The sequence below is a fragment of the Melospiza melodia genome, chromosome 9 (assembly GCF_035770615.1).
Source record: "Melospiza melodia melodia isolate bMelMel2 chromosome 9, bMelMel2.pri, whole genome shotgun sequence".
Classification (NCBI taxonomy): domain Eukaryota; kingdom Metazoa; phylum Chordata; class Aves; order Passeriformes; family Passerellidae; genus Melospiza; species Melospiza melodia.
Genome location: NC_086202.1, coordinates 20,242,454 through 20,269,987, shown reverse-complemented (window position 1 = coordinate 20,269,987; position 27,534 = coordinate 20,242,454). Strand labels below are relative to the sequence as shown.

Here is a 27,534-nt window from a genome sequence, read left to right as displayed (position 1 = left end):
ATTGCTGCATTGGGGAAATGCATTCCTAAAAAGTGATTAACCCATCAGGATTTTGGCTACAGTTTCTTCTGTTGGTTGATAGGCTGTATAAATGCAGTGGTAATGACCAAAAATAATGTTTGTTATGCTAGATAGTTTGCTATTCTGTCTAGTCTTATCCATTCTTGTTTGCATATTTTGAGGTGATCTCTCAGAAATGGCCTCACTGTGTCTTCTGGAGAAACCTGTGGTGTTAGATCAGATTGCTGTATCAGTACTCTCTGCAGAAGCACATCCATGGGTTTTGGGAAGCATGTTTTTAGTCTTCAAAATCATTTTGATTGTCTTTATCAGTTACTTTTAGCCAGACATTTGGATAATTTGCTTCTAGTAGGTGGAAGGATTTCTTTGGTGTCTGAAAGAGTATTTATCATAACCTTAGCAAACTCTGTTTTCCAAAAAGGCTCTGGGAAGTTAGCCTAAGGCCCCTGGTACTCAAAGCTTTGTCTCTACAACACTAGGGACTGAGAATTGTGCAATAGCACATGGGAAACAAGGAAGAGCAGTATGAGTCTGTGGGGGGCACCAATGGCACTGAGGTGCTGTCAGTTGCAGTTCCTGGTTCCTCCCAGTTGGCACACGTAGCACAGAGCCAGGTAATCAGGTTGTTCATTTAAGAGAAGACTGACAGATGGGTGCAAGCTTGACAGCAGAAGTATTACAGACTCTTCCCTGCCCCTCTCTCCCAGCAGAGCCATCAAGGCTGAGAAATGCAGGCATAAAGCAGAATTTTTTTCCCCTCTGTTGTCCCATTTGTACTGTGAAAAAATTCTTGGCAACAGAGATGAATGTAAATCTACCTTTTTGTAGTTGCACTTTATTGTCTAGGTGAGCAAATGCATCTGTCTCATATTTCTGGCTAGCTAAGAATCTCAAAAAGAAGAGACATCCTCAAGAGGAGGAAATCATCTTCTTTTGCTTCTGTCAGGTCGTTGCCCTCTTCACTCTTTTCTTCATCCAGCCTCATGGTTATTTGGTATTGGGAAGTTTTCCACCCCTCTATTTTATTTCATTACCTTCAAGATTGAATTTAAACTGACTTGCAAAGCTGACTATCTTTTGGGTTGTCTAAACTAAATTAAGACTTTAATATTGATATCTCTGCAATTAAATATAATTTAATCCATGCAGAAATTCACAAACACTCTCATCATTGCAGGTACATGGAGAAAGTGTGTTCTCAAGCCTCTATTTCTACAAACTTTCCATCTAGCTGAGAACAGCCATGGGATTATTCTTGTGCCTCTTCACTGAGTCAGGAGCCATCTGGGTGAAAACTTTTATCAAAATCCATTGTCTTGGACAAGTCTGTCTTTTTTTGTTATCAAAAGATCTTGATTTCAAAGGTGTTTCTCACCTCTTTGGGTTGCAGCATGTGAAGGCATGATTTGCCCTCAACACCATTAATCTACTCCCTACCATCAGAATAGGTGGTAGGATATTGGGGGAAAGGAGTCTCTTCTCTAAAATCAAAAACATTCACACATTGAAGCATTTACTTTGTTCTGTGTTTTGAAAGGTTTTTTTCAGAAATATAAGTAATAAACACTAAATTTCAGACATCTGCTCTTATTTAATAGTCTGATAAATGCTTAACTGGTGGTTTCAGCCATCCCTAGTGCTCTGTGGAAGCATCTTTGTTCCTAAACAGGGTTGTTCTAATTCACCCACATGCTTGGATTGAGAGTTCAAGCAATAAAATATTTGGCTACATGAGACTGCAGCGGGAGAGGGGTGTTACATTCCACACACCCTTCCTCCTCACCCCCAAAAATGAACAATGATAGTGAGCCCTTGCCAGAGAATAAAGGATGCAACTTGAGACGTTACATTTCTGTGTGATTGATTTAGCAAGGCAATATGGGGATAAACAGGGTCTTGAAATCTTCTGTGGTACATCTTGTAGAGTGTTGTGCTCTGCTGTCAAAGGACAGACTCTGGTTTCTTCAGGCCAGAATTGTGTGCTGAACCATGGCCAGCTTTGCTCTGGGGCTGTGTTGCTGCAGTGCCTGTCTCTGTGGCTGGGAGCCCTCCTGCCTTCCCAAAGGAAGCTGCTACAAAGCAGCAGGAAGATCTACAATGTTGGGTTGGATTTTTTTATTATATGTTATCTATTATTATTTTATTTACTCCTTATTAAAGCATTTGTATAATGTTTATTTAATATGAGGAGTTGTATGTCACTGGCAAGGTTTTTCGAGGTTGGCAGAGTGCAAAGCTGTGATCTGGAGATCTGGTTTTGTCCTAACTGGGTGGTTACCAGCTTTAAGTGTTTTTTGCTTGTTCTTAGCTTTGCAAAAGCCGTGTAGCCAAATGAGCAAACTGGATGTGCTCCTGTGAGCAGTCATGGTGGTAAGAAGTCAGTTCTGCTAAGCCTGAGCAGAAGCAGTGCAGGTACTGAGCTTACATGGCTGCTGTAAGGATGCAGGCCAGTTTGAAGTAGTCTTGCTGCAATGGCAGAACTGCAAAGCCTTTAGTCCTGAATTTTGTTCCAAAACAATAAAAGATAAACTAAAAAAAATGTAATCACTTTGTCATATCTGATGTAGCTTTGCTCAAAAATTGTTCAAAAGTTAGTTTTACAGCCCATTTTGGGAGCAGAGTCGTGTTTTGGACTTGAAGTCCACTGAATAGGTGCAGCTCTTAGCTGTGTGTCTTGGGCATGTTTTGGATTGGTTTTTTTTTTTGTTTGTTTGTAGGTGTTTTGGAAAGAAGACTAGGTGTTTGGCTCAGTGGTTTTTGTGAGGCAGCACAGAGCCTGCCTGTCTCAGTTTGCCACACTCAGCACTGCTCTGTCTGTGACACACAGTCTTAGCCACTGCACCTATTGCAAGTAGTGTTGCTTTGCAGAGATCCCTAAATTGATCCCTCAGTAGCTCACACAGTATGGTTGGCTCATGGTTCCTTAAGGGGTTGAGCAAAGAAAGGGGGCTGAGGCTGAAATTGCTTTGAAATGACTGCTGTGTAAGTTCAGCACTCAGGAATGTTGTGTGACGGGCACAGCAATGGTCTGTGCCTGCAGGCTTGCAAGCATGTCTGAAATTTTGCATGGCACACTGGCAACCAGGACTACTCATCTGTGAGAAGATATTTGCCTGCCTTACAGCAATGCTGAGACTTCATTAATATTTGCAGAAGGAGTTTAACAGAAATACAAATGAAGTATTAGTAGAAGGGAATGTGTTAGGCTGCTGTAACACATTTGGAGGTCTTTAGGAAGTTCTGTGTGTTTTGACAGGAGATGAAGAATTTATAATTGTGTGGAAGATGAAGAACATGCCTTCAGAGATACCCAGGGTATCTTTGTAGGGTATTATACTCTCAGTTAATTTTTGCTGATGTACAAACCCTGCATATGTCTATTTGGTAGTGACTTCATGCTGCAATTAATACTTAAATACATTTGGATTAGGGTAATCTTGCTCATACTAGCCCTAATAGGTAATTTCAATTGTTATGTGTATCAAAATTGGTAGAATTCTAGATGTCATTGGGAATGTCCCTGGAAAATACTATGCAAGTTTCTTTAAATATAGGTGGACTACACTTAAGAGAATTTAAAAAAAAAAATCTGTGTTTTCATGAATCTTGTAATTCCTGTTCTGTGCCTTTTATAAGACATCATCTATCCCATGTACCTAGATTAAGGAGAGGTACACATAGTTTCTGATGAGGGAAATTTGGAGACTTTTTTCCCTGGAGAATGCAGTGGGTTGCCAAGTCAGGGATGAGCCTTGTGCCTTCCATGTTCAGTGCAAAATCCCAGTTCTAGGGTGGAGAACGTGCTAGCATGTGTTCATGGAACCACAAATCCTCGTGTAACTGTTTGAATGAATAAGATATTATTAAAAAAAAAAAGGCACTACAAGATTGTAAAGGATATGTTTAACTACTGCCATGGGGTTTACTTGAATGTTGTGGTTTATTTTTTTAATCTAGTTTCCTTCTTAACCTTGCCAGCATACTCCAAACTTCCTTGCTGTTACATGCTTTTCTCAGAATCCTCTGTTCTTTTCCATATTATTTTAGTTTTTGGGTGGAGGAACTTTTATATTTTTTGCTTTGTCTCCGAAGATTTAGTGTGTTGTGGGAGGTGAGGCAACGCTGGTCTTGGCAGAACACCACAAAACCAAGAGTAATTAAATGACGCAAGCCTTTGATTATTTTTCTCTCTCAAGCTTTCTGGCACGGCCGGGCATTCCGATTGCAAAAGGAGGATCGGGAGAAGAAGTTTTCAAAGACTGCCTGCAGAATTAGAAGAGCTGTGTCGGAGACGTCTCGCTGCTATTGAGCTCTTCTCTCTCAAGTTCTGGGGTTACTTCTTTTTCCCCTGTGAGGCTAATGTCTCTTTCATCACCCAAGATACATGTAACTGAAAGAGAGCTGCCAAGGTTGTGTTTTGGTTTCTTTGCACCCCTACTAATTGGATTTTTCCCGTGTTCTTCTGGAGGATTATAGAAGGATTACAGAAGCTGTGTTTTTGGGGGTGTGGGAGGAAGTTGTTTTTCTCGTCTTGAGTCTGGGACCTCCTTGATTTGCCATTTGTTCTCTGAAGTTGCTGCCTATTTGGAAAAGGGAGAAGCAGCTTAACATGAACTTGCACAACCATGGATTCAATCCCTTTGCAAATGTTCTATGTGGCTGCTTTTAAAGGAGGTTTTTGCATGCATAAACAGCAAATGAAGAATAGCATCCCGGGCTGGATTTAAAAGAAGCAAGCTCCTTGAGTCCTGACAAAAGGCTAAATACTGTTTAAACTATATTTTAAGGAAGACTGGTGTTGTTTCAGTTTCAAATTTTTTGAAAGGAAGCATCTGATCACGTCAAATATTCTGCCAACCTAAACCTGCATTTTCTGCAGCTGAAACTGGAAGATGTCTTGGAAAAGAAATTACTTTTCTGTGGGTCGGGGCAATGTACAGGGCATGTTTACTCCACGAAATACCACCTCCATAGCACCCAGTAAAGGTCTCAGCAATGAACCCGGACAGAACAGCTGCTTCCTGAATAGTGCGCTGCAGGTAAGAGCACAGAATAAAGAATGCTCCTGGTTTTGCCCTCTGTCTATTGCAGTGTTTTCCTAGGCACTGTGCAATGTAGCCAAACTCGAGTACAGAACTCTTGGTGGGCCTAGATAGAATAAAGCTACATTTGGAAAAGCAGATTGAGTTGTTGAACAGCTTTTTAATTTTCAAGTTTTCCTAGTGAATTCAATAGCATTTACACAGTCATCATTTACTTGAATGTCTTGTATGTGTATGCTTCTAGAATGTCAACCCATGCTAAAAATATACATAGAAATTGTATTTTAAAATAATAGGATATTGCATAGCTTGCAGAATGCATACTCCTTAAAAGTAAACTTTTTTTGTTGAACCAGTCAAGGTTTGATAATAACTATACAAGATCCACTTTATGTAGTTCAGTTTTCTTTCTGGCTGCTGCTTTGTAGCTTAGTTTAAATGGCTGAGTGTTTGCCTTTTGATTTAGAAGAATTAGAAGAAAAACCTTTTCTGCTATAGAGATGTTGTCACCATTTAGATGCTTCAAATATCTGATGGTTGAGGTTCAGTAATTTTGGCAGCAGGGCTTAATACCCCTTCACATCAGTTTCCATCCCTTCATATGACTTGTCTGTGCAGAACAGACTGTATCACTGTAGGTTTGACTTCTGTTTAGTTTTTTTTCCATGGGCACAATCAGGTTCTGAGCTACAGGCTTCCATATACCCCTAGTGCAAATAATACATATTTGTATGACTATGATCCTCAATAGGCTTCATATGTTAGGAATGACAGGACAAAGAGAAGTTTTAGTGATGTTCTGTATCGATTGCCTTTATTAAGCTGCAAGGTGTAATGACCAGCTGCTTCCTAATATTGAGTTAGTGAACCTAGGTCTGGACTAAGTAGATCTTAATACCAGCTGTATACCATACATGAAGATGAAAGCATATGACCTGGTCTTTAATCTGCTACAGAAACCCTTTTCTTCTAAAGCTGAAGAGAGACAGGATACTGAAAGTACTTAGAATCAGAGCTGAATGAAAAAAAAAAGGCAAGATGGTAATCGTTTCATAAAATGCATATACCTCTGGAGTATATCTTAATTTTTTAACACTTAGTCTGAAATGCTCTTGAATGTTTGTTGCTCCTCACTCTTACAACTTTCTCTAAACATTCAAGCTAAACTCCAGAGGCAATTGCATAAAAAATTGGATTCATTTCTAAATATGATTTTTTTGTCCTTTTGTAAAGTCGGAAGTAGTTCTTCAGGAATGTTTGTCTGTAATCAAATGTTTTCAAGGCTTATATTTCCTCCCAGGCCCTTAAGTACAGGGATAGTTCGAGTATAAACATGGCCCTGGCAATTATGAATTTTTGGGAAACTTACAGATCATATTTAAAAATGTGTTTACTGAATATTACATATTAGTATGGTTTAAATAACAAAATAGTTCCAGTTGAAAACACTTCTTGAAACCTGCACAAATTTTGCCAGGGTGCTAAATTTTTTCTAGCCAATTACTTGAGGCAAATTCATCAGAAATAAGAAGTTTGGTTCCTCTGTTTGTGCTAATGAAGCATTTAGCCAGTCACATGTCAGCCTGGACCTTGCTGCTCTGTCCGGAACCTGGTAGGACGTGATTTAGGTCAGGGCTTCTTTCAGTGCAGACTTCTGCCTTCAGGAAGGCTGGTGACTGAGGTTTGCAGGAAAGTTAGTTTGAGCTGAAATAGCCAGTCCTGACCACATTTATACATAAAGAGCTCACTATAGAACACCTCAGAGGTGGATATTGTTGCTATTTTATGGATACAAATTTGAATAATTTCCCGAGAGTGTACAGGTTTAGTGGTAAAGCTGAAGAATAAAAACCATGGTGCTGTTAGAGCAGATGTCACCTCTCACTGTTGCTAGCGGAACATGTGAATGCCCGCTTGCTTTTCTGTGCTATGACCCTACCTAGTCACACACCTGGTATTACCACCATAATTCACCTGAGAGAAAGCTGTGACTGCCCTAACAGGCTGGGGTTAGTAATCATGGCCTGTCAGCACACTTAGGAATGGTAATATTTGGCATAACGGATTTTAGCATTCTGCTGTTTCCTCTCCACGGACTCGTTTATGTATATGCTGTTGGTGCTCTGTGTCTTCATAATCTGGGCTTTCTGCTCAGAACAAGAAAGCTGTGTGGGATTGGAAGAAAGGAAGAGTTTCATCTCCATCAGTCCTGGGGGTGTCCTCAGCAGCTCTGCTCAGCTTTGTGGTGCAGTTGCCCTGTGGCTGGCCCTGGTGCCAGCACAGCAGAGCAGTCAGAGCAGGTGCTGTTTAAGCCAGCACTGCCACATGCATGGAGAAGTGAGTTTTCCAATCTAAAAGCATAAGGCAGTAAATTCAGAGGAAGGTCATACTGTAAATGAGCATGTGAAGGTTACAGCTAAAGAAGAAAGTTGAAAACATCAACTTGCAGTTAGATAAAAGGCGTCCCTTTGAAGGTGATCACTGCTGACATTGGTATACTTCTTGGATTATTCAGCATATGCAATTTAATCGGAAGCTTATGCAATATTTAATGTTATATATTCATAAAATTGGCTGTGCCCCTTTTCTGTTTCAGGTTCTGTGGCACCTGGACATTTTTCGCCGCAGTTTCCGGCAGATCACAACGCACAAATGTATGGGTGATTCTTGCATCTTCTGTGCTCTTAAGGTAAAAGTTAGAAATGCATTGAAAACCATTCTTTAAAAATTTGAGCAGAAATATTTATGATATTTAATTGATATTTATAATCAAACTTGCACCTGAAAATATGTGAGAACAAGGTAAAGATGATAGCTAGTGGTCCAGGATCCAGTTTCTAAAACGTGTTCAAATGTCTTGGTAAGGTTTCAGTCACAAAGGACTCTTCTTAATGGTGTGCAGGTCATTGTGAGTCTCCATTAGTTCAGACAGTAAAATACAAGTTTGCTTTATTTCTTCCGATTTATCATTTGGTATACAAATATAATACTGTATGCAGTCAGTGTGCTCATCACCATTTACCTTTCCCTTCAGAGTTACTTTAAAATGTCAGGATAGGGAAGGCCATTTAGCTAAGCCTTTCTTCAAACAGTTCAAAACTGTTGATTATGTAAGACTAAAAGGCTATTTTCTACTGTAAATATTGATGTCTGCATTAAATGGCTCAGCTCTTTGTAGTCTCTGTTTTAAAAAACATCAATTCTGTTTGTAGCTGCAGATTCAATAACTGACTGTCATAGAGGCTGCCTGGACAGTAAGATCTAGATGCTAGCTCTGATTTGGAGTACTGCTATGTACTTGAGTAAATTGTGCAATCCTGTGTCTCTGTTTGTCTCTATCAATTAATTTGTTGCATTCTGGGGGTTTTTTGTGACCCCCTTTCTAAATTTTGCTAGCTCAAGCCCCTGGCTTTTTGTGGGAGAAATGTATATGATGCAAACATGATGAAAATACCTAGCTTTAATCTTCCTGAGCAGTGATTTTCCTTTCTGAACTTGAGACTTAAACATCATCTTTGATCACAAATGCGTTGTAAAATCCAACTAAATATATAAACTAATTGTAGAGAATTTGTGTCATGAATTCTATGTACAGTAATAAAAATGGCAGACACTGTGTCTTATAAAAATGATTAAATAGAGAGTGCAGGGTTAAATTAAGATCATCTGACTTCCCAGGCAATATTTATGATATAACAGCTGTCTTGCTGCTTTTAAGTAACGTCACAGGTGCTCTGGTAGAGAACGGGCTTGAAATGAATTATGTAGGGAGCTTTTGGGTTGTTGTTGAGTTTTCCCTGGCAAATGAACACTAAAGGGGAGACTGTTAAGGCATGAAGTGAGAGAATTTATCTGTTTTTGAGGGGAAATTTGTCTCAAGACGTATCTATTGAAATGATGAGACAGGATGATACTTACAGCAGTATCATCGGAAGAGGATGTAACAGTGGGTTAGGAGCAAGGTAGTGCATCCAAAGTGAGATACAGCTCTTCAGACACAGAAAAGATGGAGCATAAAATATATCCCCTTCCTTAAAGGGGAATGACAAGACTTAGTCATGATCTGGTTTGAGTTCATTAAGTTCAGTGGGATAATTTAAAGGTATCTTTTGGATCATACCCTTGAGTAATGTCAAGTGCTTGTTGGTATTCTTTGTTAGCCAAGATGAGGTCAGAAAGAAAAGGATTTAGGAATTTACCATGAATGTAAGCTTTTGCCGTTCTGGGGTTTAACTGAAAAACATGATCAAGGAAATACCAGGAGATCAGACAGGTTCTGCCATGAATGAAAGTAGACTCTCAACTCTGCACTTGAGTCCAGGTTTTAATATGGAGATAATAGTTAAAAGCCTTTCTGTATAGAATACTGAAAAAAGAGGGAGAGGGATGTGAAAGAATATTGCAGAAAGAAGGAGAGGATGAACCTTTGTGTTACTGATCTTGAAAGATAAACTGCAGACAAAGGTACATGTGGATTAGCAGTGCTGGTGTGAGAGGGAAAGCACTACAGGAAAACTGGAAAATGACAGGATCTCTGAAATATATGTACTAAAAGCAGACATTGGGTCAAATAATGTTTAGTTGTGTTGGTACAATCCTTGTTTTTGATGTCTTGAATTGTGTAGTGTGCTATCATAAACTAGGAAATGACAGGTGGTGTGATGGAATTCACAAATTCTATGTGTGCAGCCGTGTGTCTATTTTTTAATAAGCAGCTTTTGAAAAATTTGCTGCTGTCTCTTCACTCTCAGATACCTGCAAAGATTTTATGTGTGTGTGTTTTTGGTTTTGTTTGGCTTTTTTTTTGACCTGAAGTTCTCAGCAATAATGTTCCTAGGTGGCAGTTTTTACAACCCTGAATTTCCAGTAAAACAGTAATATTGCACCAAATCCTCTACTACTTTTGCACATTTTGGCAAACTTGTATCTGGTTGTGTGCAGAATTCCTACAGCTCACAAAAACCCTAAAGAACACATAAGCAATTGAGGAATTACCCAGACAATTATTTATGAAAGTGGGCAGTAACCAAAACTTGAAAAAGTAAATAGATTCCGACTGGATCAAAAAGTTTGCATCTACTCTATGTGCAGTCTGTTCTTCATGGGACATTGCTCTGCATCCTACCAAAGCCTGTTCCAGAAACTCTTTCTCTGGGTAATATTGTGCCAAGCTTTCACTTTTATTATCTTTTGTAAAATGTTGATATGTGTTCATAAGTATTTGAAAATTCCCCCCTCCCCCTTTTTGTGTTGCTATCAAGTCAAATACCATTATAAAGGTGAGTTATAAGGGCTGTCACTTGACTCTAAGTGAAACTGGGGGTTACCAGACCTCCCCTCAACCCCTAAAAAAACCTCTGGGCACCAGAAATGTAAGCTGTCTTGCTTGAAAGCAGCTGAAAAGGTAGGGATATTCACAAGGGACAGCCCCAAACCATGGAGATGGTCCCATTCATCTTCATGTTCTCCTTAAGCAGGCAGTAGAAGGAGGGAAAAGGCTGTTCAAGGTGTTTACTCGTTCTCTGCTGCCCTCTGGATCAGTGTTTTCAAATTGCTCTATTTTCTTCCTCCTGTAAAAGTCTGTCTGGTACATGTTATGTGTAAACTTCTGTAAGACAAGTGGGATTATGTGCTTGATGTGCACCTAATGCTGCAAGCATCACCAAGAGCATGTTTTGTGTTCCAGGGCAGCAGGGTCATCCCCTCCCTTCTGTGCCCATCTCTTCCCCTGCCCCAGCTCTCCTTTCTGCTCTGGAAGCCTTTAACTATTGTCCTGCCAGAGGATAATGCTGGATTAGCTTCCAGGTCTTTGACATCCTCTTTTTCTTGAATCTTGCCTTAGGCTTTGCTAAGATGAGGGAGAAGAAGTGGCTGGATCCAGTGGGAACACCAGAATTTGGAGCTCTATACCATGCGAAAATCTCCTATTAGGGTCTGGGGAGAGGTAATTAGCCTTGCATGCTGTCAGGTGGATCTGCCCAAAACACTTGTCCACACCAAGCAAGGTGGAGGCAGGACATGTTTACCCTTCTTCAGAGCATGCTGGCATGTTCAGATTCCAGCCTGGCCTGGGAAAGGGACAGTACTTGTGGAGAGGAGCCTATGTCATGTTCCCCCACTTCAGGGTCCTTTCACAGCATACCTGACACCATCTGTGTTGTACAGAGATGCTTCATGCCCTTCTCCTCCTCTGAAATGTTGCTCTGAAGGTGACATCCTCTTCCTTTTGGCTCTAGAGGAAGATAGTCTCCTCTAAGCTAAATTTAGCCATGGAGTAACACTGAAGAAGTATTTTTTCCACACTTTCTTGGCTTGTTGCAACTGTTTCTAGGAATTTGGATGTCATGCACTGTATTTACTGTAATTGCTCAGTTAGCTCTCTAAATATTACTTGTAATTTCAAATATGGGATCACAGGACAGTGATGTCATACCTGATCAAATCACATTTTATTTTTGTATCACATTGAAGACTTCCCATTTCACAAATGCTTGAAGTCATTTTAAAACTTGATGTGCTCCCAGACTGTGTTTATGTAGCTAGAAAATGAACCTTGATATCATTCCAGATATGCATTCCTTGGTTATTTGGAAGTTACCTTGCATCAACAGCTATAAAAAGAGAGAGTTGCAGACTCTGTGCTGGAACCCCAAACACTGCCCCTTAAAATGTGGCATTATTTAAGTATTTTTTTCAATATACCAGTTGTCCTTACCACTATGTGGTTTGCCTGCCATAACACTGGAACAGCTTTTTGATTTATTATTTATGATGAAGTCTACTATGATTTGGTTTATTTTCCTTTTTTTTCAGCATGACTTTGCTTTGGTGTTTATCACAGCTGGAAGAGGGTAGGAAGGGGGAAATCCGTCCACTGTACTGAGCATGCCACAGAGAGTTTGTTCTCCTTCCAGGGATTGTACTGAGAGCTCCATAGTGCCAGGATACGGCACTGAGTGTTTTTTGTAGGTCACAAAGAAGAATGTTCTATTGATTGATACATTCTAATAGGGCTGGTCTTTTCTGTTGTTTTGTCATGTGCAACAAAAGCAGGAAGAATGTGAATTTTCTGTGTAGAGATGATGTTGTTTAAGATGAAAATGGAGAACAGTAGGGTTTTACAGCACTTTAAACAAGTGGAATGACTACAGTTGGTTCTCATAAGCCACTTGCTTGAAATTGAGTGATTTATTATGAAATGTTCATCATGTGGTTGAGACCATAATAAGTTGGTTGCAAAGATTACATCCTCTTTTTTATGCTCTATTTCTAATGACAGTACTATTTCAGGTAGAACAGTAGTCAAAACACATAAAATGATTACTTTTATTGTTTGAATATTTTCCATCAGTTGGCACTTGCAGTTAACTGCCTGCCAAATAAACTAGCAGCAAGTACAGTTCCCTGAGTTAATAAACTGGTAATTGAAGCTTCCAAATAACAATTGGCTGCTTTGATCTTGATGAAGCAGTTAATGAATTGTTACCTAGTAGATGTGCACATTCTATGATTTGAATTTCTTTTCCTGCCACCTTCATAAACAAGACTTGTGGGAAGTATTATTTTTACTTGATTTTGGTAGTAGCCAGAAGTGCCTGACTTGATAGTCTCTGCTGGGGACCTGATCTTAATATTCAGGGTACAGTGTGAGCACAAATGGAAGGTACATAAAAAGAAGGGAAAGAATGGAAATCTAGCTTGATTGTTACCAGACTTAGAAGTTTGAAAAGAGATCAAAAGACACAAAACCAAATAGACATGGAATTTGTTGCAGCCTTGAAGGTGAATATAACATGAGGAAATGTGGGGAAGAAATTGAGCAAGTGAAAATACTGTGGGTATGGGAGGCTGTTGTGTTTTGATAGGAGAAAAATTATTTTTAGCAGCCATTTGAAACAGATTATTGTACTGAGTATGAGGCTTCAGTGGGAGAGTGTGATGTTCTGAATGAGAGATTAGGTACTACAGGCAAGAAAAAAAGGTGCACTGAGCAGGGTGAGAAAGACATGCTACTGGAATGGAGAGAAAGCTTAAAAAATCATGCAAGCAAAAATCCCATCACCAAAACCCAGAAACAATTGATTAGTGTAGGGAATACTAAGGTGAGGGGAACATGTTTTGTTCTTTGAAATACCATACCACTAGAGCTGCAGTGATATCCCTATTCTGAAAAAGCTTCTATATAATTCTGGAAGGGTTAGTTCCCAGAAAGCTGCCAAGGACACAGCTCAAAATTACAGTGCATAAACACTGTTCTGATTCAATAGCTGTTCCCAATTGTCTTCACCCATCAATTTATTCTTATGTCAGCCTACTTTTGCATGCTTGATTAGAAAGTCGCATGTGAATGTGTATCAAATTTGGTTTGTTTCATCAGTATGGTTAGTTACACACTGCAGATGTCAGTTTACCCCAAATAAATGGCATACTTCTTTCCTAGGGAGGAAGTTTATTCCAAACACTATTAAAGATAATTGGGAGCAGATCTTGTAGGCTATAGGAGGGGGGTTGCAGTTATTGCGACTTTCAGATCTTTAAAAGAACTCCCAAGAATGCCTGTCAAGCCCATGGATTACCTAAAAGAGTACTTGTTATCTTTAATCAGTAAACCAGGTGAAAAAAACTTAGTTTATGATCATGCATGTGAATTTTAGTGTTCTGAAATGTCTTCAAGGTTTCTTGAAGAGCTGTATGATAAATATACCTGGTCTCAAAACTTAGGTTGTTTTCCTTTATTTGATCCTTGATCAGTGTACATCTAGGAAGTTCATACTGATCCCCACTCCCAAGTTCCCAAAGTCGAGGACATTATTTTGGAAGCCCACTGACTGCAAGGCTTTGTTCTGATGTGTGCCAGGGGCCCAGCTGTGTAGTAGTAGAAAGGATATGAAGCCTTCAGTTTAAAAACTATGAAAAAGCCTTCTGAATAGTAAAAAAATGGAGTGAGGCCCTACAGTTGATAGTGTAAGAAGATTAAGGAAGTTCTAGGTTGGACCCATCTGAGAGCAAGCTGGTGAAAGATAACAATGTAGTTGGGAGTTGATCTTAGTATTTGGGGAAGGACTATATGCAACTAGATGGACTTAGTGAATTGGTCTTAAAGAGCACATGCACGTCCAAATTTTATTCTCTGCTACCATTTCCAGACTTATGAAGAGCTGTAGGGAAGGGGATGTGAAGGGAGATGGGCTTCTTTTCCGTATAGATCTCTCATAGGAATGCAGTATAACCAGAACACAGACTTGCTATCTGAAAAATCCCTTGCTCACACTGTTCTGTTGTAGCTTGTAGACGGGCCAACATTCCAGGAACCATTTCCTCAGTGTAGAAGTCAAAGTACTGCTATTAATACAGTATTAATCATTCTTAGATTTTATGTTAAGCTAAATTTTTTTTTTTTTTGTATTGCCTCCTTGATTTTAGTTACTGGAAACAGGTAAAATAGAAGAAACTTAGCATTTTCGCCCGTTTGTGTTGGAACGTAGGCATTGAAAGAGATCATCAGTGCTGTGAGTGCACTGATGGAATTTCCATCATCTTCAGTTTCAGAAGAAGTTGAAGGCATTTTTGGAGGAGAATGAAGTTTGAATGTTTCATTTATGAAGTTCTCATGTTCCACGGTCCCTTGGAAGAAAGGTGCCATGAGAACTCCTGGGGCAGAACGAGGAGTGCTTTCCTGGTCTGCACCCAGCTGGCTTCCATACCTCTATAGGGAACCAATGTTTGAGCACTTGACAGTATTGCTCACAGGCAAGACCTTAAGTTGATGAGGGAGATCTGACTTAGATAATGGGAAGTGATGAAATTGCAGGAAATGCCACACCTGTTCGTCTGAGGTTGAGAGACAAGATAGACTTGTTCTGAAGGGGAGCAGAGAACCTATCTTGAAAAAGAAAGGGGAATTAACCCCAACAACCCCGTCTCCCTCCCCAAAACCCCAGTCCTACCCAGTGACTGAAACCTAAGGAAAACCAAACTCCCTGTGTTCCAGAGTACTTTTGACTCCATTTGAGGTGCTTTTGGGACTTCCTACGTGCTCTAAACTGCATTGTGCAATACCATAATAAGATTTGATCTTTATTAAATTAAAATGCTCAATTACTCGCCAGTTTTAAGTTTTTTTTCCTCTTTTGTAATCTAAATAGGACTATATACCATTGTGTGCTATGTCATTACAAATTTGAGGAAGCATTCTTCCATGTAATATTGGAATCTGTTACATACTGATTTTTGCATTCTTCACAGAATTGACATTGCTTAATTATTTTTTGTTCCATGGTAAGTATACTGTTTCTTTAAAGATAGAAGTTTAGAAGAAGAGTTTCAGCTTCCTTGTTTGCTTCTCCTTTTACCTAGTTTAAGCCTGCATTGTTTCTCACCCCTCAGGAGTGCAAAGCCATTTCAGGGCTCTCATTGAAGCAAACCAGATCCTGCCCATCGGCTCATGGCAGTGAGGTTGTTGACCAGTTGCTAGACAAGTCTCAGATCTATGAAGTGAGATTGAATAAATAGAATACACACATTTCTGAAGCACAGTTGTGAATATTTTGGAGTGCTTTTAAATGATTTAATGCAAAATGTGAAGCAGGGTGGAGTTGTGTTTCACTGCCTTTTTTTTTTAAGGGTCACTGAAATGAGGAAATTCACTAATGAAACATGAAACTTGTTCAGTTATCAGAGTGACAGAAGTGGCAATCAAGTTTAAGTGCAGAGACTTTGTTGTTGTTTCTGTTTTATGTATGTACAAGATAACTGAGGGGGGTATTGTCTGTAGTTCACGAAGTATAATACTGCCTCATGGCTTTCTTTTCATTACCCTTTTCTCATGTTTCTGAGATACTCTAATAAAGGCAATAATAGAAGAGCTGTGAGCTTCAGCACAATGGACTATTTTCCATCAATGAGCACCTTAAGGACCACCAAAATAAAAGTTGCAGTAAAGAGATATAGGCATATTACATCTATTTTAGATTATGTCAACACTACAAATTGTACCATTGCTATGGGCAGAAATGGCAGGGGCATGGAGGGTGGTTTGCTGCCTGTGCAGTGACAGCTGTGCTTGGCACTTTTTCCAGCTTCCTCAAAACAGACAAGATTGTTCCATTTGGCAAACCTCCCAGCTTACCTTCCCATTTCCTGATGAGAAACAAGTAAAAATAGTTAAAGGAGAGAAAAATTTAGATGACTTCCAATTACTGTAGATCCTAAGTATGTTGGGGAGAAGGTTTCTGTAATTAAAGGAAGAATTATGAATCACTGCAGATTAATATAGATTTAAAAGAATATCAAGCAGGCAAAACAGTTTGATTTTTGTTTTCCTCGTCTTACTAAGTTTAGAATGCAGAAAAGCAGACTGGTGATCCCTTTTTCCTCTCTTGCAGTATGAATTGAGCTTTTCCACTGTCTTTAGAGAAATTATGAGGACAGTTTTATAGGAAAAGACAGGCAGAATTTTGAGATTGACACTGATGAAGATGGTTGCTTGTCATATGAAATGAGGTAGAAAGTAGAGCACTGTGGTGATGGAGAGTTGTCTTGTATTAAAATAAGGACTAGAAGTTTTTTACTTAGACTGAATATCTTGCATACAGAATTATGTTCCTGTTTTTGTAGGAAGGGCACAGTGAAAATTAACTGTTCAGATGAGGTTTTGGGTATTTCACACACATGTGCAGGCAAGCACACAAAATAAATGTGCGTGTTTAATCAGTTGGGAATATGTACAGAACTTCCATGCATATAACCCACATTTCACAAAATAATGTGTCTTCTTAGAACTGCTCATCCTTGCAAATGGTTGTTACCCAGGTGATGTGTGAGTTAGTTATGAAAATGCAGGTTTATGGCAGCAAATGAACAGCTGGCTGTACATGGGAACTGCTATTCCTGTGCACATCATGCCTTTTCCCTCCTGCATGCTGATACAAAAGTCATCTAATTCTTACCCACTTGGACTTAGGAAGGGCAGATTTCTTAAAGTGTGCAAGTATCAATTTGTGGCCGTTTAAGAGCTAGAAATGTTTGGAAAGAGTTGCTTAAAAGAGGGAACAAGGTGGCATGGGTAAGCTGGAAGTTAGAAAGTTAAATGGAGAGGGAGAGATGGAAATAAAAAGCACAATGTTTTGGTGTTCATTGCTTCAGGAATCAGATTTGGAGAAAGACAAATAGATCCAGGGGGGATTGACACTGAGGGAATTTTTATCCTAAATTGCGAACCCTCCCTTGTATCTGTGAAAGAAAAGGAAGAAATACACAAAGGTGCGTATGATTTCAAAGGAGGAACTCCTGGGATTTGTTCTTGTAGTCTGTGTACTGTACAAGTATCTGTGTGTTGCAGGATCCAAACAACTTAAATGTTTGTTGTTTGTTTTCATATAAATTGAGTCATATTTTGAAAAATACAGTAACTTAAGTGTCTTTCTGTTTTTTTGCTAGGGTATATTCAACCAGTTTCAGTGTAGCAGTGAGAAGGTGCTGCCTTCTGATGCCCTGCGCACTGCTCTTGCAAAGACATTTCAGGATGAGCAACGCTTCCAGCTGGGCATCATGGATGATGCTGCTGAATGTTTTGTGAGTATAACTGAAAGGTGGTTTGACAGGCAGAGATGTGGCCCACCAGTACCCAATCTTCCCTGATTTTTTTTTCCCCTTAATTTTTTCCCCACTATTTTTTCTTTCCCCAAATTGCAACAGACTTTGCATGTCTGGCCTGGAAAAGTGCACAGAGGGATCCTCAGACTAATGATTTGGAAATGGTAATAGCATTGGTAACTTTTTTTACAGTTTCTTTTGCATGTGTGCTGCTTGCCCTCTGCAGTGTGCTTTAGATGTGAATTGTGAAAAAATTGCACTAAAAGAATGATCCAGGATTCGAGTTTTAAGGATCTCCTTAAAAGGGTGGAAGGACATTTTGTTTGCCAGTTTTTCTGAAATTGCATTTCCACAGGAAGATTTTTCAAGGAAAGTTGTACAATGTTAGAGCTGTTTTGCCAAGTAATTAATCTTAACCTGTTTATTGCAGGCCCATAAACCACCCAGGCAGCTAGTAGTGTTAGTGAAAAGTGTTCTGCTAGAAGAGTTGTCAAGAGATTTCTGGCACCCACAGATTAATGTTGGCAACAGTGGGAGGAGAGACGGTCTTGGGACAAGGATTCCTGGAAACTTTAAAACAGATGCGATTGTATTAATTAGTATCTAGGAAATGTTTGGTCCTTTTGTTTCATACAGAATTTAGTCTGCCTCTTCATTTATTAGTTCTCCCCCTTTTTAATAGAATATAGTTGATGTGGCAAATTTCAAAGCTCTCACGGAATGTAGAAGTTGATTTATTTTGTGTTGATGAGAAGTTAGTGTCAATCCAGTGATTTTTAAAACTGCATAAGTATTGTTTTACATTTGGTCATATCCATGGATGCTTGAGAACTGGACAGAAAAATCAGCAGCAGAGTCTTCAGCAGTGCTATTAAATAAAATAAATGGTTACCTGATCCAGCATTTCAAATCAGAAGTGGAGGGCATTTCCTTTTTTTATCCAAGAAATACCAACTTCTTTGTTTTTGAAGTAACTTTCATGAATTTGCAGGAGCCTTCTGTCTTTAACATTATTGCATCTGGCATGCTTTTGTGATTTGTATCGTAACTTTTGTCTGCAGTTGAAATTATCTAATGCATTTTTTCCTTTTTTCCTTTGGCTAGGAAAACCTGTTAATGCGAATTCACTTCCACATTGCAGATGAGACAAAGGAAGACATTTGCACTGCACCACATTGTGTCTCCCACCAGAAGTTTGCAATGACTTTATTTGAACAGGTGAGGTAAAGATATGTGCTTTATGCCAAGGGCCAGTTGTCAAGTTTTATGTTTTCATTCCTAAAACATGCATTCCCACAGTAAAGAAATGTATAGGCAGAAGTGTTGCAGTGGAAATTCCTGTTTCATCTTGTCAATGTATTATATTTTCTTTTCTTTAGTGTGTTTGTACCAGTTGTGGTGCCACCTCTGACCCATTACCTTTCATCCAGATGGTACATTATATTTCCACAACTTCACTCTGGTGAGTTGAGTTTTTCACAGGTATCCCCCTCCTCTGCCCCCACCCCCCCACTTTTTTCTTTCTTTTTTTTCTCCTCCCACCCTGGTATTGCAGTTGGATCTTTATGATCTTTATTGATTAAATGCCTAGAACATGATTTGTTCAAAGTTGGCAGAGCTTTGATAACTCTGATACAGAACATGAGGATTTAGTGAAGCAGAAGATGGTAGTTTAGGCATGGATCAGTGTGTCTGCTTGTTTATGATTCTGAATCTTGACAACTGTAGTAGCAAGGACTCATGTGCATTTGAAAGACTTTAATGTCTGAGCAAGTGATTTAAGAAGACAGATAAGAAAAACAACAAAAAAATTGCATTCAAAAGGACCTTTGGACATCTACTCCATCCTCCTGTTTAAAGCAGGGCAAACTTCAAAGCTAAATTGGGCTGCTTGGGGTTCTGTGTAGCTGAGTTTTGAAAGTGCTTAAAGGACAAAAATTCCACGACTTCTCTGGGCTCCCTGTTTCAGTTCTGAACTGGAAGGTTTTTTCCTCCTTCATGGTGACCAGGACAGTTCCTCAGTAACTAGGGGATGTTGCAGAAAGGCAGGTTCTCACTGGAGACATGGTTTGCCCTTGGTAAACCTGTGCTGACTGCCCTCACTCACCTTATCCTTCACATGCATGGGGTTGATTTCCAAGGGGATTGATTTAGTCTGTCATGGCCCCAGGTGGTGGAGTGAGACTGACCAGCCTGTAGTTCTCAAATCCTCTTTTCTTGGATGAATATATAGCTCCTGTTTAATCTAGTTAAGGGAGAACTTCCCTGGCCACTGTGACCTTTCTTTAAAGGTGCTGCACAGACCATGAGCACTAAGTCTGTAGCAGATTGTTTGAGCTAATGCTGGAGAAGTCTTCTTTGAGTATATGGCTGCTCGGTTAGAAGGTTTTAAAATCTGATTAAGGCAGGAATCTGTTATTTGTTTCTGTCTTGAAATCTTTATTAGGATTAATAACTTTTCTTTGTTTTATGTCTGGCATGTGAGATACATAGTTACAGTGATATCTATAGTTACAGAAAAAATTGTCATGAAAACTGCTAGGTACTCTTCACATGCAGATCTCCTAAAAGGTACCACTTCACCTCTATAGCAAGAGTACTGTCAAGCATCCCCCTTGTGGCTGATGCCTACTGTTCCATCAAGCTGCAGATTTTCATTAGGTTCCAGCAGGCACCATATATCCGAATGTTATTTATTAGAAAAAGGGCAAAATAGTTATGTAAATGGTATTTAATATTTTTAGGAAATATCACAGTAGATCTTAAGTCATGCATTATTTTAGAAATAGCAATACATACTAATATATTTATTCATCTCTGAAACCATTTTAAGCTGGAAACATGCTTTGAGCACTAATACTCTTGTGTACATATGTTTCTTTCAATTTGGACAGTGAAATAAATTGGGTACCATGCTAATTTTTGTTTGTAATTTTATTCAGAATGTGTCTTTCTGTGCTACTTTACTATAATTGTGCTTATTGAAGGAGGCACATTTTGAAGCGGATATTTCATTTTGAAACCAAGTATTTATCAATTGCTTAAATTTTCTTTTAAGATAAAAAATTTAAACCAAGCAATCTATTTCTGTTTTCAGTTCTACTTGTTTTCTTTGTGCAGTATTTTTGTGGAAGATGTAGTAATTCACAATTAACTATGTGGTTTTTTTCCTGTACTACAATGTTAAATATAAAAAGTGTTCTGTATTTTAAGTTTCTTAATTTAATAAAAAATTTAGGTGAAGCATATGCTAGATTAGCGTGGGTTTGTGGTTTTATTATTAAACTTTTGTTTTCCATGCTTTGTCTATACTGAAGCAATCAAGCTATTTGTATGCTGGAGAGGCGGGAGAAGCCAACTCCAGATATGTTTGGAGAGCTGCTGCAGAATGCCAGCACCATGGGGGACCTGAGAAACTGTCCAGTGAGTAGCCTTGGTTCTCTTTGGGTGTGAATTCAGTGTCTCACAGGTACTCCGTGAAGGAAGGGAAAACTTAGTGATGATGGGTGCTGCTTTGACTAGCCACAAGCATTAAAACAAGGATAGATGCTTATTGTTTATGTATAGCATAAGTGCTAGATTTCTAAAGTAAGAGTTCAACATCTTGTTCTGCCTTTTAATAAATATGCAAAAAGAGTTATCATCAAATTTTTTTATATATTGATTAATAGGTAGGGCAGGAAACAGCTGCAGAGTTGCTGCTTCATATAATGCTACTGTTAGGTGCATTACCTTTAACAGGAGGCCTTGTGTACCTGGTCCCTGGGGCCAGTGTAAGTATTTCCATTTTATACCTGGCTCCCCTCCCAGTTTATAACTCTGAAACCTTCAGTAAAAGTCTCCATTGAAATATATACTTTTTAATATTGGCAAGTAGTGGCGTACTTATCTAAGTAAAAGAAATTAAGATATTTTATTGTCATTTAAAAAGTGCGTATGAGTCCATCTATTTAATAACCAAAGAATGTGAAATTTAATAGAAAGACATTCTTGGTCAGGGCAAACTGCTCTTTGTGAAATAATCAGTTGAATAAAATTGCATACTAGCATTTGCTGCTCCTTTCTTTTTATACTCAAAAAAACTTTTCTATTGAGGTTTAGCTAAGTGTGTCATCAAAGTTACGGTAAGGAAGCTTTTTATCAGGATGCCATGTTCCTGCTGTCATGCTGAAAATGCTGAAGTGAAGAAGACAATGTGAGAGTAAGATAGGCTGGGAGGTAATAAACAGAATTGCCTGTACTTTAAAAGAACCTTTCAAAATACAGGTGAAAAAAGTCATCCTAATGTTAAGACCTCATATCTACATTTAAACATCAGAGTCCTCTGCAGTTTCTTTCTTTTTTTTTTTTTCAATTTTTCATTTTTGTCTCTCGATGTTTGGGACTGAAATTCTGATGAAATTTTCTAGATTGCTGTAGGTAAGAGGCGCTTTGTGATATCTTCCCTGGTTTTAGTGTCAGAAATTATTATATCCAGTTGGGAAACTGGACTCTGTAGACAAGAGAAATGATTCTCAGTATGAAAATGGTTTTTTCCTACAATTTTCTAGGGATACCTTTGTGATGTGCTGCAGGGAAAAAAGGAATGTTGCAAATGGACTTTGTCATAGCTTTTGTCATTTCCCCCCCCACTCCATTGCATCATTGACACCCCTCTCCCCTGCAAAGTGCACTAGTACTTATTTAAAAAGTAAAAAATGGGAAGGAAAATCTAAACAGGAAATAAGAATTGTAGAAGTCCTTTGAGTTACTAAAAAAATTCGTAATCTCCTCATCTTTCAGTTACTGTTCTCATATTTATACAAATACAGACCTAACTATACTGTCAAAGATGGGATGTTTGAGGTACCCTATAGAAACACTCAAATTTAACAGCAAAGCAGAAAATTTTTCCTGACGCTGTCATATAAAGCATCAGTCTCTGTACATACAATTTTAAATCTGAGATTCTGTCCAAAAGTGACCTTTCTGTCCAATTCCTAAGAATGTTACTAGGATCTTCCATGTATGTTTGCTTATCTTTTTCTAAATAAGCTTGATTTTTGCTCTTATGTTTTAATCATTATCAATAGCAGGAGGAAGGATTGGCAGTGTTCACTTCAAAGCTTGAGAATGCAGGATAGTCCTGATAGCACATCTCATCTATGACATGAGAAGCTCCTACCTTGGCACTGAGTGTTTCTGCTGTGTTTCACCAACTCCTCTTTGGAAGCTGTAATTCTGAGACTTATACTTGTTAGTTCCTTGCCCTAACATTGTAACAAGTGAAGAATTAAATTCATGTCTTGTTTTATTTATATGCTCAGAGTAACTGTGGGGAAAAGATCCGTATTCGTCGTGTGCTGATGAACTCGCCACAGATCATCACCATTGGCTTGGTTTGGGACTCAGACCATTCTGATCTGGCTGAGGATGTGATTCACAGTCTGGGAACTTGCCTTAAACTGGGAGATGTGAGTTTTTTTTTTTATTTTGGCACTACTTACAAAGGCTGTCTTTTTTGTGGTAGTCTACAGTAGCAAATGGAAAAAATATAAAGTCACCAGCTTCACCTTTTTGGTGTCCATAAAAAGAGGAGTAGAGGGTAGAACCAAGGATCTGACCTGTCTCTGAAAGCCTTAGAAAAACCTGTGAATTCTATGTTCTTGAGTTTCTGAAATGTCTGAAACTGCAAAAATACTTTCAAGTGAAAGGAAATTCTGGATCATGGTTGTGCTATTTCTATAAAAATACATATGTGCTCTTTCATTTTAAAGAACAGAAGTTTATTTCTATTTCTTTTGAAGACAAAAAGTAGTTTAGTGGTCTTTGGGATTTTTGTTGGGTTTTTTTTTTTTTACCTTTAGCTCCTCTTTTTGGTGAAATGTATGGTCATAACACTGAAGAGTTATTTGTGACTGAACAGTCTCTAAGAGATGGTGACTGGCACTGTGTGATTGAATGACAGACTGAATTAAATAGGATTCCCTGGAGGATTCACTTATTCTGCATTAACTGATGCTTTAGAGCTGAATTATTGGTGTACCAAACTGTAGCTGTGTCTTATTGCAGCATTGAGATACTACATAAAATAGTTAATATATAAATACACATGATGTTTAAATAAAAAAAGCATTGTCCAGTGCACAATGTACCAGAATCAGCGTGAGTTGATGGAAATGTGGTTATGAAACAGTGTGGTCTTTGTGTAGTAAAGCAGTAATGCACTAAAACATGAGACCTGTGCAATTCAAATTCACAAAATTCAATTAAATAGACAAGATTTTTTTTTTCTTGTGTGCTGAATTGTTTTGATCTGCTGATGTCTTCAGTTGATCTTCTAAGTGTTAGCATCATAAATTGGTCTATCTATATTCTGGATAGCCCTTGCTCAAGTCAGAATAAATGCCAGCTGTTTACCGTCCAAACCACCTTATTTCTGCAAAAAGGGATGAATGTTTTAAACAGTATTTGATATAATCAGCAAGCATGACACAGAATACAAATTTTCGGAATAGAACCACATTCAAATTATGTAACAGGTATTTTATCTTTGTTGTAAATGTCATCCCTTCAAGTGTACACATACTCCAAGTCTAACTCAATTTATGACCATCTCGTGAGTTGGTCAGAATCCATTTCTGGTCTGTGTCTCTGAGTTTGCTTAAATGTTGCATGATTACTTATTGCCTTGTTTTCTCTATATTTTGAAATAAAAGCCTGGCACCTCTCTATAGTACTTTGAGGTCTTTGAATATAAAGCAGTATGTAAAATTCTGAGCACTTTATTAATTTCTCTTTTTTCTTACCTCCCTTCTTGAAGCTCTTCTTCAGAGTAACTGATGACAGAGCAAAACACTCGGAGCTGTATTTGGTGGGAATGATCTGTTACTATGGAAAACACTATTCAACCTTCTTCTTCCAGACTAAAATCCGCAAGTGGATGTACTTTGATGATGCTCATGTTAAAGAGGTGAGAAAAAATATTTAGGAAAACACTCTTTGGGAAATTTGTTAGCTGCTTGTGTGTAAATCCGTTCTATTTTATAGAGATTTTGAGAGCGTTTTTCGCTGGTTTTCCACTCACAAATTTGTTCCTCTTTTTTTCTCAGCAAAGTGAAATATTTTTTAAAAAAGCATACCAGAAATCTCAGAAGCCCTATTCTTAGTTCTGTTCTGTTGGCTCCTAGTCTTGTTTTTATGCTGTTGTTTGAAAATGTACAGTTGCTTGTGCATACAGCTAACACCCATGTCGTTCCCTTGCTGACAAGCAGTATAGCTGTTTAGTGCCTGTTGTTGAACTCTGCTTGAGTGTCTACATGCTCTTCCCTAGTGCTTGCTGCCAACAACAAATTTTCCGCTCTTCTGTTAGTGCTTTTTTTTAGCCTTTTCACCAAGCATGAGGTCCTTGACGTTAAAGGCACCAGTGCTGGGATCTTGGCAGGACATTATAATCCATTAGATTGTTTGGCATTATTTCATGCCACTCTCCTTTTTTCCTTCTAGTCGTGGAATCACAAAGGTGAGAGAGGAAAACTTGCTCCTGTAGTAATGTCAGACACAGTCTCAATGAGTGAAAACCTCTTAATGCATATATTCAGTCATACTTCTTAGCAGAAAAATTTGCAAGGATAGGTCCTGCAGTGCTTTAGTGGAATACTCACGTAAGGAGCAAATTTGTTGGAGTAAATGTTCAGTGTGTCAGCTGAAACCTGGGAGATGAGTATTACTATGTGAATTAGTTGCCTGGCCTGTCAGTGCTTGCACAGGTTCTGTCACAGCAGAAAGATTTGCACACCTGAAGTATTTAGCTTTGAATGAATTTACTGTCTTGGTATCTTTTATTGTTCATTTTGTTCATTAAAAAATCTTCTGCTTTTTGGTTGATGCAAAGTTAGAACATCCCAGAGGATGAAAAGGTTTTTATGGAAAAAAATCTGAAAGGGAGTGACGACTTTTTTTGTAGTTGTATTTTTAGCAGGAACTGTAATCAATTTAGCCATAGGATGATGAATACCTGGATTTGAATTGGGTTGGCTCAGGAGCTTTCTTGCTGAGTCCAGGTCAGTGCTGGCCATAAAAGAGTTAAAGTATGTCAGTAGAAAATCAAACTCTGAAATAATTGTGATGGGGGGGAAAGAGAACTTATTAGAGAAAATTATGACAGAAAACCTTAATTTTCTTTTCTTTTTTTTTTTTTTCCCTCTTCTTGTCAATTCAGATTGGTCCAAAATGGAAAGATGTTGTGACAAAGTGCATTAAGGGTCACTATCAGCCTTTGCTGCTGCTCTATGCAGATCCAAGAGGAACTCCAGTGTCAACGCAAGACTTGCCCCCTCAGGTGGATTTACAGCAATATAGCAGGACTTGCTATGACAGTGAGGACTCAGGTAAGCAGTGTGGGGTCTGGGCCTTGTGCCTTCACTCTGAAATGTGGCATGTGGAATGTTTTCCTTCTTTGGAGTGTATTATTGTCAGCAGGGGTCCTTGTTGCTTGTTAAAGCTGCACAAGAATTCTGAGGAGGATTTCCAGTGTTTCATCTGTGAACCTCTCTCTTGGTCTAAGACTGTTGATTGTTTGGATAGCAATTTTTTCCAAAAAAGTTTGGAGAAAGAAACTGGGGGATGGGGGAAGTGAAGGACCTGGTATGATTTGGATGTAGAGAGAAACACTAGCTGATGACTTCAATAACTGCAGTTTCTGACTTCAAAAGATCTGAACTGTCCTTAAATAGGACATTTACTGCAGGGCTTGTTCTCACCAAAAATACAAAGTGCCTTCAAGGTCAGTGTTTTCAGTTAAACATAAGAATGACTTCCTTCTTTATCGTATTTTTTCTTTTTTAATTTCTCTATGGAGAAATGAGTATGAAACTAATATCCTGTGTATTAAGGAGTGTATATATCACATATGTAAAATTACCAATAGTCTTCAAACTGTTTCGATTTTACTTTTAATTACTTTTTTTAAATTTTATTCACTGAAAAGTGGAGGGAGGAGATTGCCCTTCTCACCTCCACTAATGAGTTCAAGTATTACTGTATTGAAACTGAATCATGATACTTCATACTTTTCAGTAGGGGATCAATGCTGGCTTCTTGAGAAGGAGCAGGTTACTTTGCTTTGGATAAAAGTATTTCAGTACAAAGTTTATACCAGGTGGCTTTTGAGTCATAGTAGATCAAACCAGTGAGTTATTATAACATGATGTTCTTGTTACACTTATTAATATTTTTGTACTTGAGTAATTTTTTTTGCTTTCTCCAGAGCAGTGTTTCATATTGTAGTTGCAATCAACATTTTCAAGTGTTGAAAATGAGCAATAATTTCAGTATGGTACTAATGTGTGCTTTGCAGTCCAGTGGATGTAGTTTAATTTTGCATATTAAAAAGATTTGGTAAACTTGTACTTATAAAAGAGGAAGAAAGAAATGGGGTTTTAGAAGGAATGACACTGTCTACCTGCTTCCAAAGGAGCAAACTTTTCCCATAATCTCTGGTGTTCTTGAATCTGAGTTGGTATCTTTGGTATTCTGTTTATCTCTTAACTTCTGTATAGTTGCCCCTGCTCTCTTTTCTTAGTTTTTCTTGATTTTTATAGCAGAAAAAGATTGAAATTTGGCATTGCTTCCTTGACATTACTTTTTTCTCCAGGGAGAGAACCTTCCATCTCCAGTGATACCCGGACAGATTCCTCTACAGACAGCTATCCTTACAAACAGGCACACCACGAGTCTGTGGTCAGTCACTTCTCCTCTGACTCCCAGGGGACAGTCATCTACAATGTGGAGAATGATGCCGCTTCACAAAGCAGCAGGGACACAGGTAGCCGATACCATTACATCTGTGTGTGATCATTGTCACTAGATAAGATGACTGCAGTGGATTCCAGTTGAA

At 38.6% G+C, this 27,534-nt stretch overlaps 1 protein-coding gene across 9 annotated transcripts in view; it reads left to right on the top strand.

Annotated features, from left to right (window-relative positions):
• The window catches only part of USP54 (ubiquitin specific peptidase 54), a 91,487-nt gene that overhangs the window by 40,325 nt on the left and 23,628 nt on the right, over window positions 1–27,534 (top strand). For 8 of the 9 annotated variants that reach the window (XM_063163757.1, XM_063163753.1, XM_063163754.1 and 5 more), the window contains exons 2-11: window positions 4,218–5,060; window positions 7,660–7,752; window positions 17,502–17,636; window positions 18,762–18,875; window positions 19,037–19,119; window positions 20,975–21,080; window positions 22,964–23,110; window positions 24,460–24,609; window positions 25,858–26,026; window positions 27,292–27,462. In XM_063163757.1, the coding sequence (XP_063019827.1) occupies window positions 4,914–5,060; window positions 7,660–7,752; window positions 17,502–17,636; window positions 18,762–18,875; window positions 19,037–19,119; window positions 20,975–21,080; window positions 22,964–23,110; window positions 24,460–24,609; window positions 25,858–26,026; window positions 27,292–27,462 (1,315 nt within the window). In that variant the 5' untranslated portion in view covers window positions 4,218–4,913. Of the gene's footprint in view, window positions 1–4,217; window positions 5,061–7,659; window positions 7,753–10,905; window positions 11,008–17,501; window positions 17,637–18,761; window positions 18,876–19,036; window positions 19,120–20,974; window positions 21,081–22,963; window positions 23,111–24,459; window positions 24,610–25,857; window positions 26,027–27,291; window positions 27,463–27,534 lie in introns of those variants that run through there. The other variant, XM_063163758.1, reaches the window with a different exon arrangement.